Consider the following 13,227-nt stretch of genomic DNA (forward strand, 5'->3'; position numbering starts at 1 on the left):
CACCCTCATATGCCGTCCCAGATATGTAAGACTTTCTCTCTTCTGCTGAATAGAAACAAAGATTTTTAGAAAAATATTTCAGCTCTGTAGGTCCTTACAATGCAAGTGAATGGTGATCAGACATTTGTAGCTCCAAAAATCCTATAAAGGAAACAAAAAAGTAATCCATACAACACCAGTGGTTAAATCTTATATATATATATATATATATATATATATATATATATATATATATATATATAAAACTTATAATATCTTCAGAAGTGATGTGAAAGGTGGGAAATCTCCACTTTCACTTTTACATATGAAAGTCGCATGTGCCTGTTTAGTTTCACTTTTAGATCTGAAAGTGAAATTGCAGATTTACAGTAAAAAAGGACATAAATATTGATCTGTTCCTCACCCACATCGCTTCTGAAGATATGGATTTAACCACTGGAGTCAAGGATTACTTTTATGTTTCCTTTATGGAGCTACAAATGTCTGATCACCATTCACTTGCATTGTAAGTTTTGAACGCTTTTTCTTTTCTTTTTTTTAAGCTGGTCAGGCTTGTTTTAGCTGGCCAAACTGATTTTAGCTGGTCTCCTAGCATGACTAGCTAAAAAGTGTTAAAAACCCCTCTAATACCAGGCAACTGACCAGCTGACCAGGCTGGGCGACCGGCTAAAATCAGCCAACCTGCTTAGGCTGGTTTTTACATCCTTTTTTTTTTTTTTTTTTCAAAAGTGTTAGAGGAGTTTTACCAAGACATAAGCCAAGACATAATTATTGACAATCGAGCAGCAGCACGCAGGCGTGGTGAGCGCTCCCGCAGATAGGGGGCGTCAACATGGCGTCCTGAGAAAGACAACACAGCACCGATCGTTCTGCTGACATCAGGCGGAGAGAGGGACGAGCAGCAGTCACAGAGGGGGACCGTTTCGCCAAACATTAGACGTATTTTCGTCCTGTGCATCCCTCCGAACGGCTATAAGCATTGGGCTTGGATGTGGCCATCTCGGAGGAGGTGGACAGCCTCGTAACAGCTGATCGAGAATTTTCCGTGTTCATCTGTAATTGATGCTGTTGCTCAGTCTTCGGTGATAAAAAAGCAGGTGAGACCGACGCGACCCCTCATTTTTGGGATCCGGGTCGGAAATGTCGAGCGAGAAACCGGTTTTGGCACCGTGTTCCGCCTCGCTCACGGACCGAGAAGCCCCAACACCACCACCGGGTTCGGGGCAGCAAGTCGTTACGGGCTCCGTTACCGGGGAAATGATGGTGTCTGGATCGGGAGCCGTGGTTCTACCTGCTGGGGTGATAAACCCCTCGGTTCCGATCCGGAATATCAAGATGAAATTCGCCGTGCTCATCGGATTGATCCAGGTTGGGGAGGTTAGCAATAGAGACATCGTGGAGACAGTTTTAAATCTGGTAAGCCGAGTAATACAGATCTTTGAACGCATGTTTTATTTAACACGCAAGATGATGTCATATCACAGTTGATTTCCAGGTGATCAGATGCACTAAAGCCAGCTTTCTCAGTACAAACATAAATTGTATCCCCCCAGAGGTATTTCTGCTGCCTGTCTTTTGTTGACTTCGCTGTCAGATTCATTACAAGCAGCTCCAGTTTAGAGTGACAAAATAACCTACACATAACCGCACCACGCCATAATTCATTTTCCCAGCGTGTATTAAACAGTGGCCCGCAGGATGCTGCATTTATTTGCTGTACAAAATTGATACAGTGTATCAACACGCCGGCCTACAACAATGACTCGCCAGATAAGGGAATACTTATCTTAAATAGGCATAATATTATGCTATTATGATTGTATATTTCTCGCTTATATACCATAGTCTTAAAGACATGGCTTGTATTATAAAAGGATATTTCTTAAATAATATGACTAGTGGTATATGCTACGCCACGCAGGCATATGTGGATTATTTTGTGGGTGTCATTAATATTCAGGGCGCGTGAACGTGTCCTCTGTGATACTCATTATTTTGAAGTTTAAATAATGTCCTGTATTTTGGCACCTGTTCTTTCTTCCTCTGTTTCAGTTTATGTTAGGTATGTCTGCTGTTTTGCTCATGGAGTCCACAGGCTGGATGAGGGAGGTGGATTAAATCGGGTTTTAACTGAATGTTAACTCTTGTTATGAAACGGCTTAGAAAACGTATTAACACAGATTCAGTAATGCCCGCTGCATTGGATGCTGCTGAGAGGACCACTGTTTTGAAGGAAGGGATGGAGTCTGTGCCGACATCCTTATCAATAATTCCAGGCCTGTTTAACGCTGTTCTAATGGTAGAAAGTTTTGTTTTATGCGCTGTTTAGACCATAAGCTGCCGGTTTACGGTGCACACTGCAGCGATAAGGTGATTTAGTCTTTAATCGGTGACGTCGGTCATGGAATTTCCATTGGATCATTCATTTGAATTGTAGAAATATGTCGGTGGCGAACGCGTTCAAGGGATGCTGCAGCAGTTTCTCAATGCGCAGGGATGCAGAGTCCCTGTAGCCGTGCATGTGGAAGCAGGTGGCGGCGGAGGAGGGTGGGGGTTGCTGCAGTGGTGATGTGCACTGAAACCTCGAGCCAACGCGATTTAAACCGTGGAGAGTAGAGCAGCACTAGAACGGAGAGGCAGTTGGTCATGTGACTACACTGAGTTTCAATCTTTCCGTTGGGACGTTCGGAATGGAACGTAACTGCTTATTCCATACTACACATTACAAAGCCTACTGCATGTAATGGGTCACCTGTGAGTAGAAGCTGCTGCCAGCCAAGGAAAGATTGAAAGTACAAAATTAAAATACCATAGTTACCATGATAAAATGTGGTAAGTGGTTATAAGACAATCATCAGTCAAAAATAAATAAACAAAACTGAACTATTCTGAAAGCGTCTGGGGCTGTTCAGAATGAACTCATTTTTTTGCTAAAAAGCAATACATAATTCATATAATGGACTGGTGGTGTCTTGGGACACGTAATCTTTAATCCGACAAGGCATCTAAAAAAATGAGGCACTCTTGTGCGAGACACTGAAAGAAGAGCGAGACGTGGCGCAACGGGCGAATAAGTCTGACTAGTATATGTTTACATGGGAAAACAACTGAAAAACAACACGTACCGATGCAAAAATGTTTTTGGTGTGAGCAGCCCTTTAAACTGTTTAAAGGAGAGCTCATATTAATGAGGAGCGAGACGATTTGTTCTACAACATAAATTACACACAGTCTTGCATCAAACTTGAATTTTGAAGCCACCGTGTTAAAATATATTTTGCTATTAAGACGCTAGATAAGGACAACAAATATCACAAGCATGTGAATGTACGTGTCTGACGAAACAGAAAACCGTAGTAGTTCTTATCTAGCAACTTGTTAGCGACATACTTTAAAAAAACAAAAAAACATGGCAGCTTCAAAATTCACATTTGGGGCATGACTGTGTGTAATTTATGTTGTAGAACAAAACCTCCAAGTATCTTAAAATAATATTTATCACACCATATTTTACTCACAAATCCAAAACTGCCATTATAAAAACTCATAGGAAAATCCAGAGGGAACCCATGGCTCAAAAATGTTAATTCTCTACCAGGTTTTTGGACTACAATCTGAACAGCTCTATTTTTATGAAAATTATGGTTACCATGGTAATTTTTATGGAGAATGCTACTCCTTCCGGAGCATCAGAGAACATTATATATGGTTATAGCAGTTACTCTGTACCCCAGAGAAGGAGAGAGAAGCAATGCACTGTGTTTGGCACAATGCTGATACAGAACTGTAGGTGGGGTAGACCTTATGTATTATTCAGCCTCATCTGAAACAACTGCTTGTGCCTGAGTACAGCCAATATCGATTGATGGAGAATGCCATTTAGGAGAGCAGATGTATTGGTCACCCTAATTAATAGGCTGTTCCAAAGGGACGTGAGAGGTCTGTTTTTCAGGAAAAAAAGATACTCTTATACCCTGATATTCATTTTAGACTGGATATAAATTTTTTTCTGTTCTATTTTTGAAAACCTTTTTAAGACTTCATAGCCTATCACTGATTGTTACTCTTGTTTTGCCAATTTCGGGCTGCTTCTAAGGGCTGAGGCCTAATTTTACGTGTGCTAGATTCAGAAGCCCATTTGTGCTGTGACTGCCTACTTGGTGTTGAAATTCAGACCAGAGAACACGTGTTGTGGAGCACTGCTGTTAGACCCTGAATGTAATTAGACTCGTCCTCAACCTCGTGGCCTTACAGCTGTATGCCTGCCACCCAGCCTCAGAGCAAATGACACGCACAGGAGGTGTTGGAAAAGAGAGGGATGGTCCTGATCTGACAGTAGGATGAAAGTGTGTCCTTTGGCTCTTGTCACAAGGGCATGTCCGGCAGTAAAAATCCATGCAAACAAACTTTAAAAGTATTTTCTGGGTTCATTACTAGTTAAGCTCAAATGACAGCATTTGTGGCATAATGTTGATTACCACAAACATTTATTTAAACTTGTCTCTCCTTTTCTTTAAAAAAAAAATAAAAAAAATTCTGGGTTACACTGAGGGCCAATCAGTAAACGTTAAAATACTTACTGTTTCAAAAGTTTTGCCACAAGAAATAAACATTATGCAATATGTTAATATGTTAAGTGTGATGAAATCACCTTCTAGACTTTCCTGTGTAAAGTTATATCCCCTTTTACAACTGCACAACCTTAAAACGGTCATAAAAACAACGATTTAAACAACTTTAAGTATTAACAGAAGAATTAATGTAAGAGGTTTTATAAAGTTAGAAGCTTCACATTTCTGCCTTTAAACCCACCAAAAATTGGCCCCATTGACTAAAAGTGTAAAACCCTCACTGTAACCTTGTTTTTTGCTTCCTCATTTTTTTTTAAAGAAAAAGTGAGACGAGTCTAAATAATTTTTTGTGGTAATCAACATAGGCCACAAATACTGTCGATTAAGCTGAACTTGTATTGAACCCGAAATATTCCTTTAAACTTCAAGAAATTTCATTTTAGGGTGAATTATCCCTTTAAAGTTTAAAGGGATAATTCACCCTAAAATGAAAATTCTGTCATCATTTGTCTTTTCTTTACATTTTTTGCTAACCTTCTGTCCAACATCGTTTTGTGTTCCATTGAAGAAAGTCATACAGGTTTGAAACAGCATAAGGGTAAATAAGTAATGACATAATTTTCATTTTTTAGTGAACTATTCCTTTAATATGCACATCTAAAAAAATGCCCTAAGCCTCCATACTGTATGTAATAACTAAGTGAGTTTGTAATAAGTAGCAAATGAACAGTATATCTATCAGATTTATTTAAGACTCTATTTCTCAATGTAATCCTAACACTGGTCTTTTTCCAAATCACTTCTGCTGTTCTGTATATAGGGTCAAAGCGTCTTTCATTTCTAGTGGATCATATGAAGACTTTCCTGACTGTATGCAGGGCTCACAGCTCCCAGTGGAACTGACATAGTTACTATTGTAGTCACAGCTGCAATCTCACAGAGTTCACCCTCAGATAAGTTTGGAAATGGGCTTTATCTTTTTGGCTGTATTATACTGTATTACACTAATTCCAGTTGGTTTACATTGTCACTGGAATATATAGCTTTAAAGGGATAGTTCACCCAAAAATAAAAATTCTGTCATCATTTACTCACCATCATGTTGTTCCAAACCCACATGACTTACTTTCTGCAGTGAAACAAAATGGTGTTTGGTGGAATGTTAGCTTCAGTCACCATTCATTGCATCTTTTTTCCAGTCAATGAAAGTGAATGGTGACATGATGACAGAAGTTTTGGATGATCTATCCCATTAATGCTGAAATTATAATATGATTGGTGGTAATGTGGGTGTGTGGTGACGGAGTTACAATATTGTTTATGATAGACTAATTTTATTCGTCTTTGATGTGTGGTCACCTCCTGCCATTCAGTTTGTCCTGTGAACCAATCTGCTCTCTGTTTTTCTTTCTTTTTTTTTGCTTTCTCTTTCTCTACCCCCACGTAATGCACACTCCCCTGCCATTAGCAAAGCATCATTGCTGCCATGGAAACGGCACCATGGGATTTTTTTGCTTGCTTCCCACCACACCAACTGTTGTCATCTCTTCCTGGCCAGCTGGATCTGAACTAATCTGGACAGGAGGACATGTAGAATAGTTTGTTTTCCAGTAGTGTTTTAACTGCCCCTTGAATGACAGTTTCTGTGACTGGTTCACAAGCAATCACGCTCATAATATGAGCCGAAAACATACAATCCTCACTGAGATGCTCTGAAAACACGAACTTAAACAGTCCATGGTGGTGGCGTTGGGCTGCTTCAGCTGGCTTCAACAGACCAAAGCTGAGATGCTGGTCTTCACATCTCACATCTTCCGTGTTTGTTTACACACAGAACTGCGGGTGTTTCTCCCAGTCAGTGGCAGCAGCAGAATGAGACGTGTTTTTGAAAGTTGTGTTTGTACCGCTCTTAAAATGCGCCGCACATCACCGAAAACGCATCAAAATGATCAAAGACGTACAATGAGTGGATGTTTACAAAAGACCCACAATTTAAAATAGCACAGATGGGTGCAAAAACGGTCCACAACGCCTTCAAAACAGTACAACAGCAAGACAGCGCAGCTGAATGAAACACAATGGGGGTCTACATTTTAGAGCTATAACTTGACATCCCGTCTTTTAAAAGTGGCACGAGATGTATGATAATGGTCAAAGCCATTTGTCTAGTGCACTTTCATGTAGAGAAAAACATTTAAATCCAGACTGGCACATAAAGGTGTCCTATGTAAGTCCACTTTGGATGAATCTCCGATGACATCTCTCTCCTCTCTCCCATCTCTCTGCTCTTGACCTGTGACTGACTGAGCACCAGTAGGCAGGCCAAGGGTGCAAGGACGGAAAAATAGGTGTTGCATATGCAGATGTATTTGGTCCTTGTGACGTCACAAGTTCAACGAATTCCAAACGAGCCGTTTTTGCAGCTTGGTTTAAATAAATGTGTTTTCAGTTCTGAAACTTACAGTATTTTTATAGTTTTTATCTTTTTACGGTATTTTGGGTGATCTATACTTATAATAATGCAGGTTATGAACACAATGGAAAGCTAATGGAAATGATATATCTGTGTTTGTTTTTATTTTTAATATACTTCGTTAACTGGATGTTTTTAATGCAAATTATAATGATTAATGCACTGCTTTGAGGTGGCTGCTTGCATCCTAAATACACATCAGGAGCTTCTTTCCCTAAGGAGCTTCTCTCTTTCTCACTTGCTCTCTTGTGGCTGAGCTGTTGTTGTCTGTCCAAAAGGATCATCTCATTATTCACATCCACTCTGCAGAATCACCAAGGTCAGGATGCAGTGCTCAGTCAGCACAAACAGTCCTTTTGGGCACAGAGACAGCAGCACAGCTACGGTATATATTGCTCATTCAGTCTCTTTCAAGATATAACCCTGCATAGATAAGACAATCAACAAAGAGCATCAAGGAATATGGAACAGGAAGACAGCACAGCACAGTCACAGTCCAGCTTAACACACAGGTTCTATAATCTCTAAGGTCAAAACAACACAAGTGAGCTGTGAAAACGCACAGCAGAGGTAGGCTATAGGTTCACTATGTTTGTCTATTGAACAATGCAGAAGTGGCTATAAAAATAGCCCTTTACAATCAGATAAGCTGCAAAATCAATTAATTAATCAATTGTTAACTGTGCATTCTAGAGATCCCAGCAGATGTGACCGTAGCTAATAGGTGAGCGAACAAAGCCACGGTAATGTTTACCTTCTATCGTAAAGCTGATCTCTTGCTTTAATGAAGAAAGGTCTGCTGTGTCATTGTTCTTTGTTGAAAGCGTTGAGAAAGAGATGCATATGCACCGTGTGCTCCCTGCATCTATTGTGCCACAATAGAGTTAAAGGGGTGGTTCATCCAAAAATGAAAATTCTGTCATCTGTTACTCACCCTCATGTTGCGCACAGACCCATATGACTTTCTTCCATAAAAAAAAGGAAAAAAGAAAAAAAATCTAGGGATGTCCTGATACCATTTTTTTGAGGCCGAGTATGAGTACCGCTACTTTTTTTTTTTTTTTTTTTGGTACTCACTGATACCAGGTCCGATACCTGTTTTTTTTTTTTGTTTGTTTTTTTTTTCTGAACTGCATATCAACAGTTTATTTAAATTTTATCATAAAAGTGGTGTTTAAATTAATTAATTAATTAAAACTTTAATCAAATGAAAGTAAAACAATGAACTTTCAACATGATATTGTATTATTTTTGTCAGATAAAGTGTTGCATAACAGAGCATCACAGATGTAAGATATTGCTTAAATAGAATACAACTACTATTGATTTATTATTATTAGTAGTAGTAGTAGTATAACATTACTGTCATACATTTTTAATTTAAATTGAGCTTTTATTTTGAAGTGTTTCTGTGTTGTTATGACCAAGGAGCTTCCCAATCCGGAAAAGCCAGTCGCTACGTGACCCAAAGTGATTATTAAACCACAAAATGATGCTATTAAAATAAATAAATATGTACTCTGTAAGTGCCTCGCGCTACAAAGTGAATTTGCTACAAACAGAGCGCTCGATGCTCATGACGGTGTTCCCTGTATTAGCCAAAGAGGATTAAAAGGTACATGCAGCCGGTGTCAGCACAACACTGTCTCCACACGTTCACAAGTGACAGGAATTTCATAAATCTTGACGGTTTCATTACAGATATAGTGTATACAGGCAGGGTGCTGTTCTTGGCATTCGTCATTATTGACTAGCCCCCTTCACTCATTAGTTATTTAGTCGTAGGTGATCTGTACTTTCTCCATGGCCCCGTTTACACCTAATAATAAGATGCATTTTTGATCTAAACAGGGTTTAAAACATTTTGTGAAAGGATCACAAAAACCACATACGGAGGTAGTCAAAACGCATGTGAGCACATCACATTTGAGGTGTAAACAGTAATCCGACCAGAATGCATCCCGGACAGCAGCGAAGCTCAACCACTCACCTGTCAATCAACTGCTGCACTACAACAAGAGTTTAAACTTTGCCGGTTATGTGCATTTAAGTGACTAGGTGTAAACAGCGACGTGTCTCGCCTGACCACGTGTGATCGGATCACCCGAGACTAGGCATGTGATGGTATCGGATTTTCATGTCTCGATAATTGCTCAAGCTTTTATCATGGTATACGGTATTATCACTGTATTAAGTTACATTACAAAAACGGGTTGTACGATAAACAAACTTTGTTGTTTCCTTAACACATTTAATTACTTTTTCAATACCAAACTGGCCTTTTAAATTAACAGTTAACAAAGAACTTTGAAAAGAACCCTGAACGTTTAAAAAACTACCATCAACACCATAGGTACATAGCCAAATATAGACGAACATTAAGTTGATGTCTTTATATTTAAATGGTCATTATGCCACAGGGCCACTGATTATTAAAGATCAGTACAGATCTACAACTTGTCTTTTTGAAGCTAATGTTAAAGTAAGTCTAGACTAATTTTATAGAGCCAGCTACTAGGCTACAACAATAGTATGCTTGTTTTTTTCTGGATAGCAAGCCAGTTGCTAATATATAACTAGGCGCAAATTCAATAACTGCAAGTTCACTCACACTGTATGGCAACGTACAGTTGCGTTTAATATTGAAATCATCATTGTGCCATATTGCCATTATTGATTACAGGACTTATTATTAGCTGATTACAACTGTATTTTAGTTGTTACTACAAGACACAAACATCAATGTGTAGCTAAAGTTTTAGCGAACTACTCATCGGCCACTTGAAAGCAACCTACACATTATCTGCAAATGGCAACAACAGTTCACTTTCATTGTCATCTTAGTTGTCACTTAGCTAGTTGTCTTTTAGAGTGTTGTCTCTTAATTTTCAAAAACAGTTTGGAAAAACATGCAGAACTGTCACAACTTACCTGTCCTGCAGAGGAGCGAACATATTGGAGGTGTTTGTGATTCGCTGCCCCTTTTTTGCCACATGTTTTACTCAAAGGGAAACCATCTTTGACCAACAATCCCTCTGCATATTTACAGAACCCAAAATACTTCCCACACTTTCGACTTAACCCTTTTAGATGGCAGATAAAGGGTCAGCTTCGTTCCTCTTCAGCCATGCTTCTCGTCCACTTTGTTTTTGTTTTTTTACATCAGAATGCACGTGTCATTTATGCAACATAAACACATTGTTGTGAATCTTGATGTGTTGATGGGGAAAAAACTACTGTAGGATCAGAAAAATCTAAACAATTTGGCTAAAAGGTTATCTAGAATTATTTACAGTATTTTGAAGTGCCCACGATAACAATATCGTGAATGTGACTTACCGTAATATACCGTATTAGTGAATATCGTCACATGCCTAAACGAGAGACATCTTAATACCAGGTGTAAACGGGGCCTTAGACAAGCATACTTTGTGAACAATGTTTAGTGGGAGATAATGTTTAGAAGAAGATGCAAGTGGTGTTCCTTAATTCATGAAGACACTTTCAGAAATACTTGGCAGTTCTGTGAAATATTTATATACATACAGTATGACAGATATTAGGTAGTAATTTTTTACTTTAGATTTTACAAAACATAGCTCCAAATGGAAGCACACTGATAACTTTTTTTTTTTAAATATTTTTTGGGGGCTTTTTGCCAGACAGGAAATTATTTGGGATCAGGATACAAATCATGTTGGATTCAAACCTGTGTTTCTCACATGAAAGGCTCAGCATCCCTGGAGAATGTGTAGTAACCATTAGGCCATGGCTCTGACCTTTTAATTAAAACAATTTAATTTGTCTAATAAACAAAACAATACAAGACTGACACATTTTAATCAACTTTATAATGCAAGGGTTACCCAGCAGTAAACATTTACTAAAAGATTACGTGTTTGCATGCATATACAAAGTCTTGGTTTTACTGAGTCATCTAGTAGAGTCATCTAGTAGAGAACTGCATAACATCACTCATATGCGTACGATTTGGTGGGGAAGGTTGAGGCATCTCCTAAGGCTGAACATCTGTGGGTCTCACAGCTTGTAATGCCCATATTTTCTCCTCTGGCAGATGGATATAAAGCAAGGGCAGAGGCATTGATTAAAGTCATGTTACAGTATGACTATACCTGATGTACTGATTTACCTTGAGTTGTATTATGCCAAAGCTTGTATTGATTGAGAACATTCCATGTACTTTCCCATTTTCTCATGCTTCCATTATGCAATAAGTTTTTTTTTTTTTTAAATCTCCTTTGACGCAATGATGTGCTTTTCCCACAACAATTGCCCTGAATGTTTTCATTTTATGTTACCTCAGAATTATCATACTCTTTTTGACAGGTTTGCTGTTAAAGCAGTGTTCTGTTAATTGCCCATGGTGACCATGACCCCCTTATTTAGTGCAGAAAATATGACAAATAAAAAGAAAAAAAAAACTCCTCAGATTCGGCCTTAGTTTAGATGCAAAAACAGTCATCCTGGCACTTTTTCCTATAGCCCTTATCTAGATCTTTTGCTTTGAATTGAAAAGGCTGCCCGTTCCTCTTGTTATGGTGGCAGCCTTCATTCGTAGGAGCTTTTCAAATTGAGAGGCTCTTATGAAAGGAGGGTTTGAAAATTCAAATGAACAATGCCTAATTCTGGAAAAGTCCACTCTAGCATCTCCCTGCCACAGTTGGATCCCCATCTTGACATAGTCTCTGCAGGTCTTGAGCGAGACCCTTATCTCTTCTAATGAGAGTCTCTATGAATGTAATCTCTATGCCATTCTCGAGCTCTGTTGTGAGAACTGACGTCAAGCCTTTCCAGACTGGGAGCGATTCTTTCTAGGATCCCTGATCTGTCTGGATGAGAGCCCAGAATCTGAAGAAAATGTTTGAGTCTTAGACCATCATAAATTGCCTCTGTTTGATGGCGACAGAATTCTACTCTCAGTATAAGTGAAACGTACCATATGGAGTGTATTTCAAACTGAAACATTCAAAACCCCTCTGCTGCTGTCAGCTGTTCATTGGAAAATGAATAAGGTCAGGAAAGTGCTACACAGCGAGCTATTACTGTTATTCTTTAAGTTATGAATGATACGCCATTATGCAGTTAATCTATGTCTGCATTGGTATTTACCCTTGCTCAAGGGTAAAGTAGTGAAATTGAGGATAAGTACTTTGCTCAAGGGCATAAAAGGGCACAGCAGCCCCTTCTGGGGTTCAGCCCTACAACTATTTGTTGACCTATTTACCCAGATAATTAACCACTACACCATGACATGTGGAGTCATTAGTTCATTAGTACATTTCATAGGGGACCCAAAGATTGGGCTTGTAAGGGGCAAGGTTTTACAGATCATGTCTTTTGAGGTTTAGTACACAAATCAAAGGGGAAAAGATCCAACAGGTTCTCAACTGGATCCATTTGTAAAATCTTTAAATGGGGATCTATATTTTGTAATTAGGCTGTAACCTATAGATTAGGTAGGCTATAGTTTTTTTATGTGAACACATCTCACACATCTCATATGAAGGACGTTAAGAGTCTTTGCTGCAAGGTCAAAAAAGATTAATTGATGTCAGAGGCCATTGTCAGACACACAAGATGGTGAATATGAGCCACAGTAAAACTAATCTGAAATGAATGTAAATAATATTGTCTTGCCATAAAAAATATGATTTTGGATCCACTAAAATAGGTGCTGAATCAAATTCCGGAGGTTCCGGATCCTCCTTGAACAAATGAACCCATGCTTTCTGGTAAATCATAGTCTTTGGCTGGAAGTATAGCTCAAAGCTTGGAGTAAGCATTAAAAAACAATCTGAATTGAATGTAATAATTCAGACTCCTCTGACTTTTGTAAATCAAGGTGTTTGCCATTCTGTTTCTGCATCATCTGATAAGAAAGCTGCTCCTATTTTAAAACGATCATACTCAAAATAGATTTGATATTTCTAACAGCAAATCAATTCAGTTAGAAAAATAAACTAGATAGATACAGCTTATGTCGTATGTTGATTGCTTTATACTCGTTGTGGACATTTTGAATGAACTGGTGGGCCTTTTCTTTTCTAAATAACAGCTTATTGCACTGTGGTTAAAATAAAACAAAAAAGGTTTTGTGGTTTCCCAGGCTGTTGAAACAGACAGTAATCTGAACAGAATACCTCAGGAGGTAATTTCAGGCCA

At 38.7% G+C, this 13,227-nt stretch overlaps 1 protein-coding gene across 13 annotated transcripts in view; it reads left to right on the plus strand.

Moving 5' to 3' along the window:
- Window positions 1-868: 868 nt before the first annotated feature.
- LOC127433534 (neurobeachin-like) overlaps window positions 869-13,227 on the plus strand; it is a 168,147-nt gene continuing 155,788 nt past the window's right edge. For all 13 annotated transcript variants that reach the window (XM_051685528.1, XM_051685529.1, XM_051685531.1 and 10 more), the window contains exon 1: window positions 869-1,416. In XM_051685528.1, coding sequence (XP_051541488.1) covers window positions 1,141-1,416 — 276 coding nt within the window. In that variant the 5' untranslated portion in view covers window positions 869-1,140. The remainder of the gene's footprint in view (window positions 1,417-13,227) is intronic.

The sequence above is a fragment of the Myxocyprinus asiaticus genome, chromosome 43 (genome assembly GCF_019703515.2).
Source record: "Myxocyprinus asiaticus isolate MX2 ecotype Aquarium Trade chromosome 43, UBuf_Myxa_2, whole genome shotgun sequence".
NCBI lineage: Eukaryota > Metazoa > Chordata > Actinopteri > Cypriniformes > Catostomidae > Myxocyprinus > Myxocyprinus asiaticus.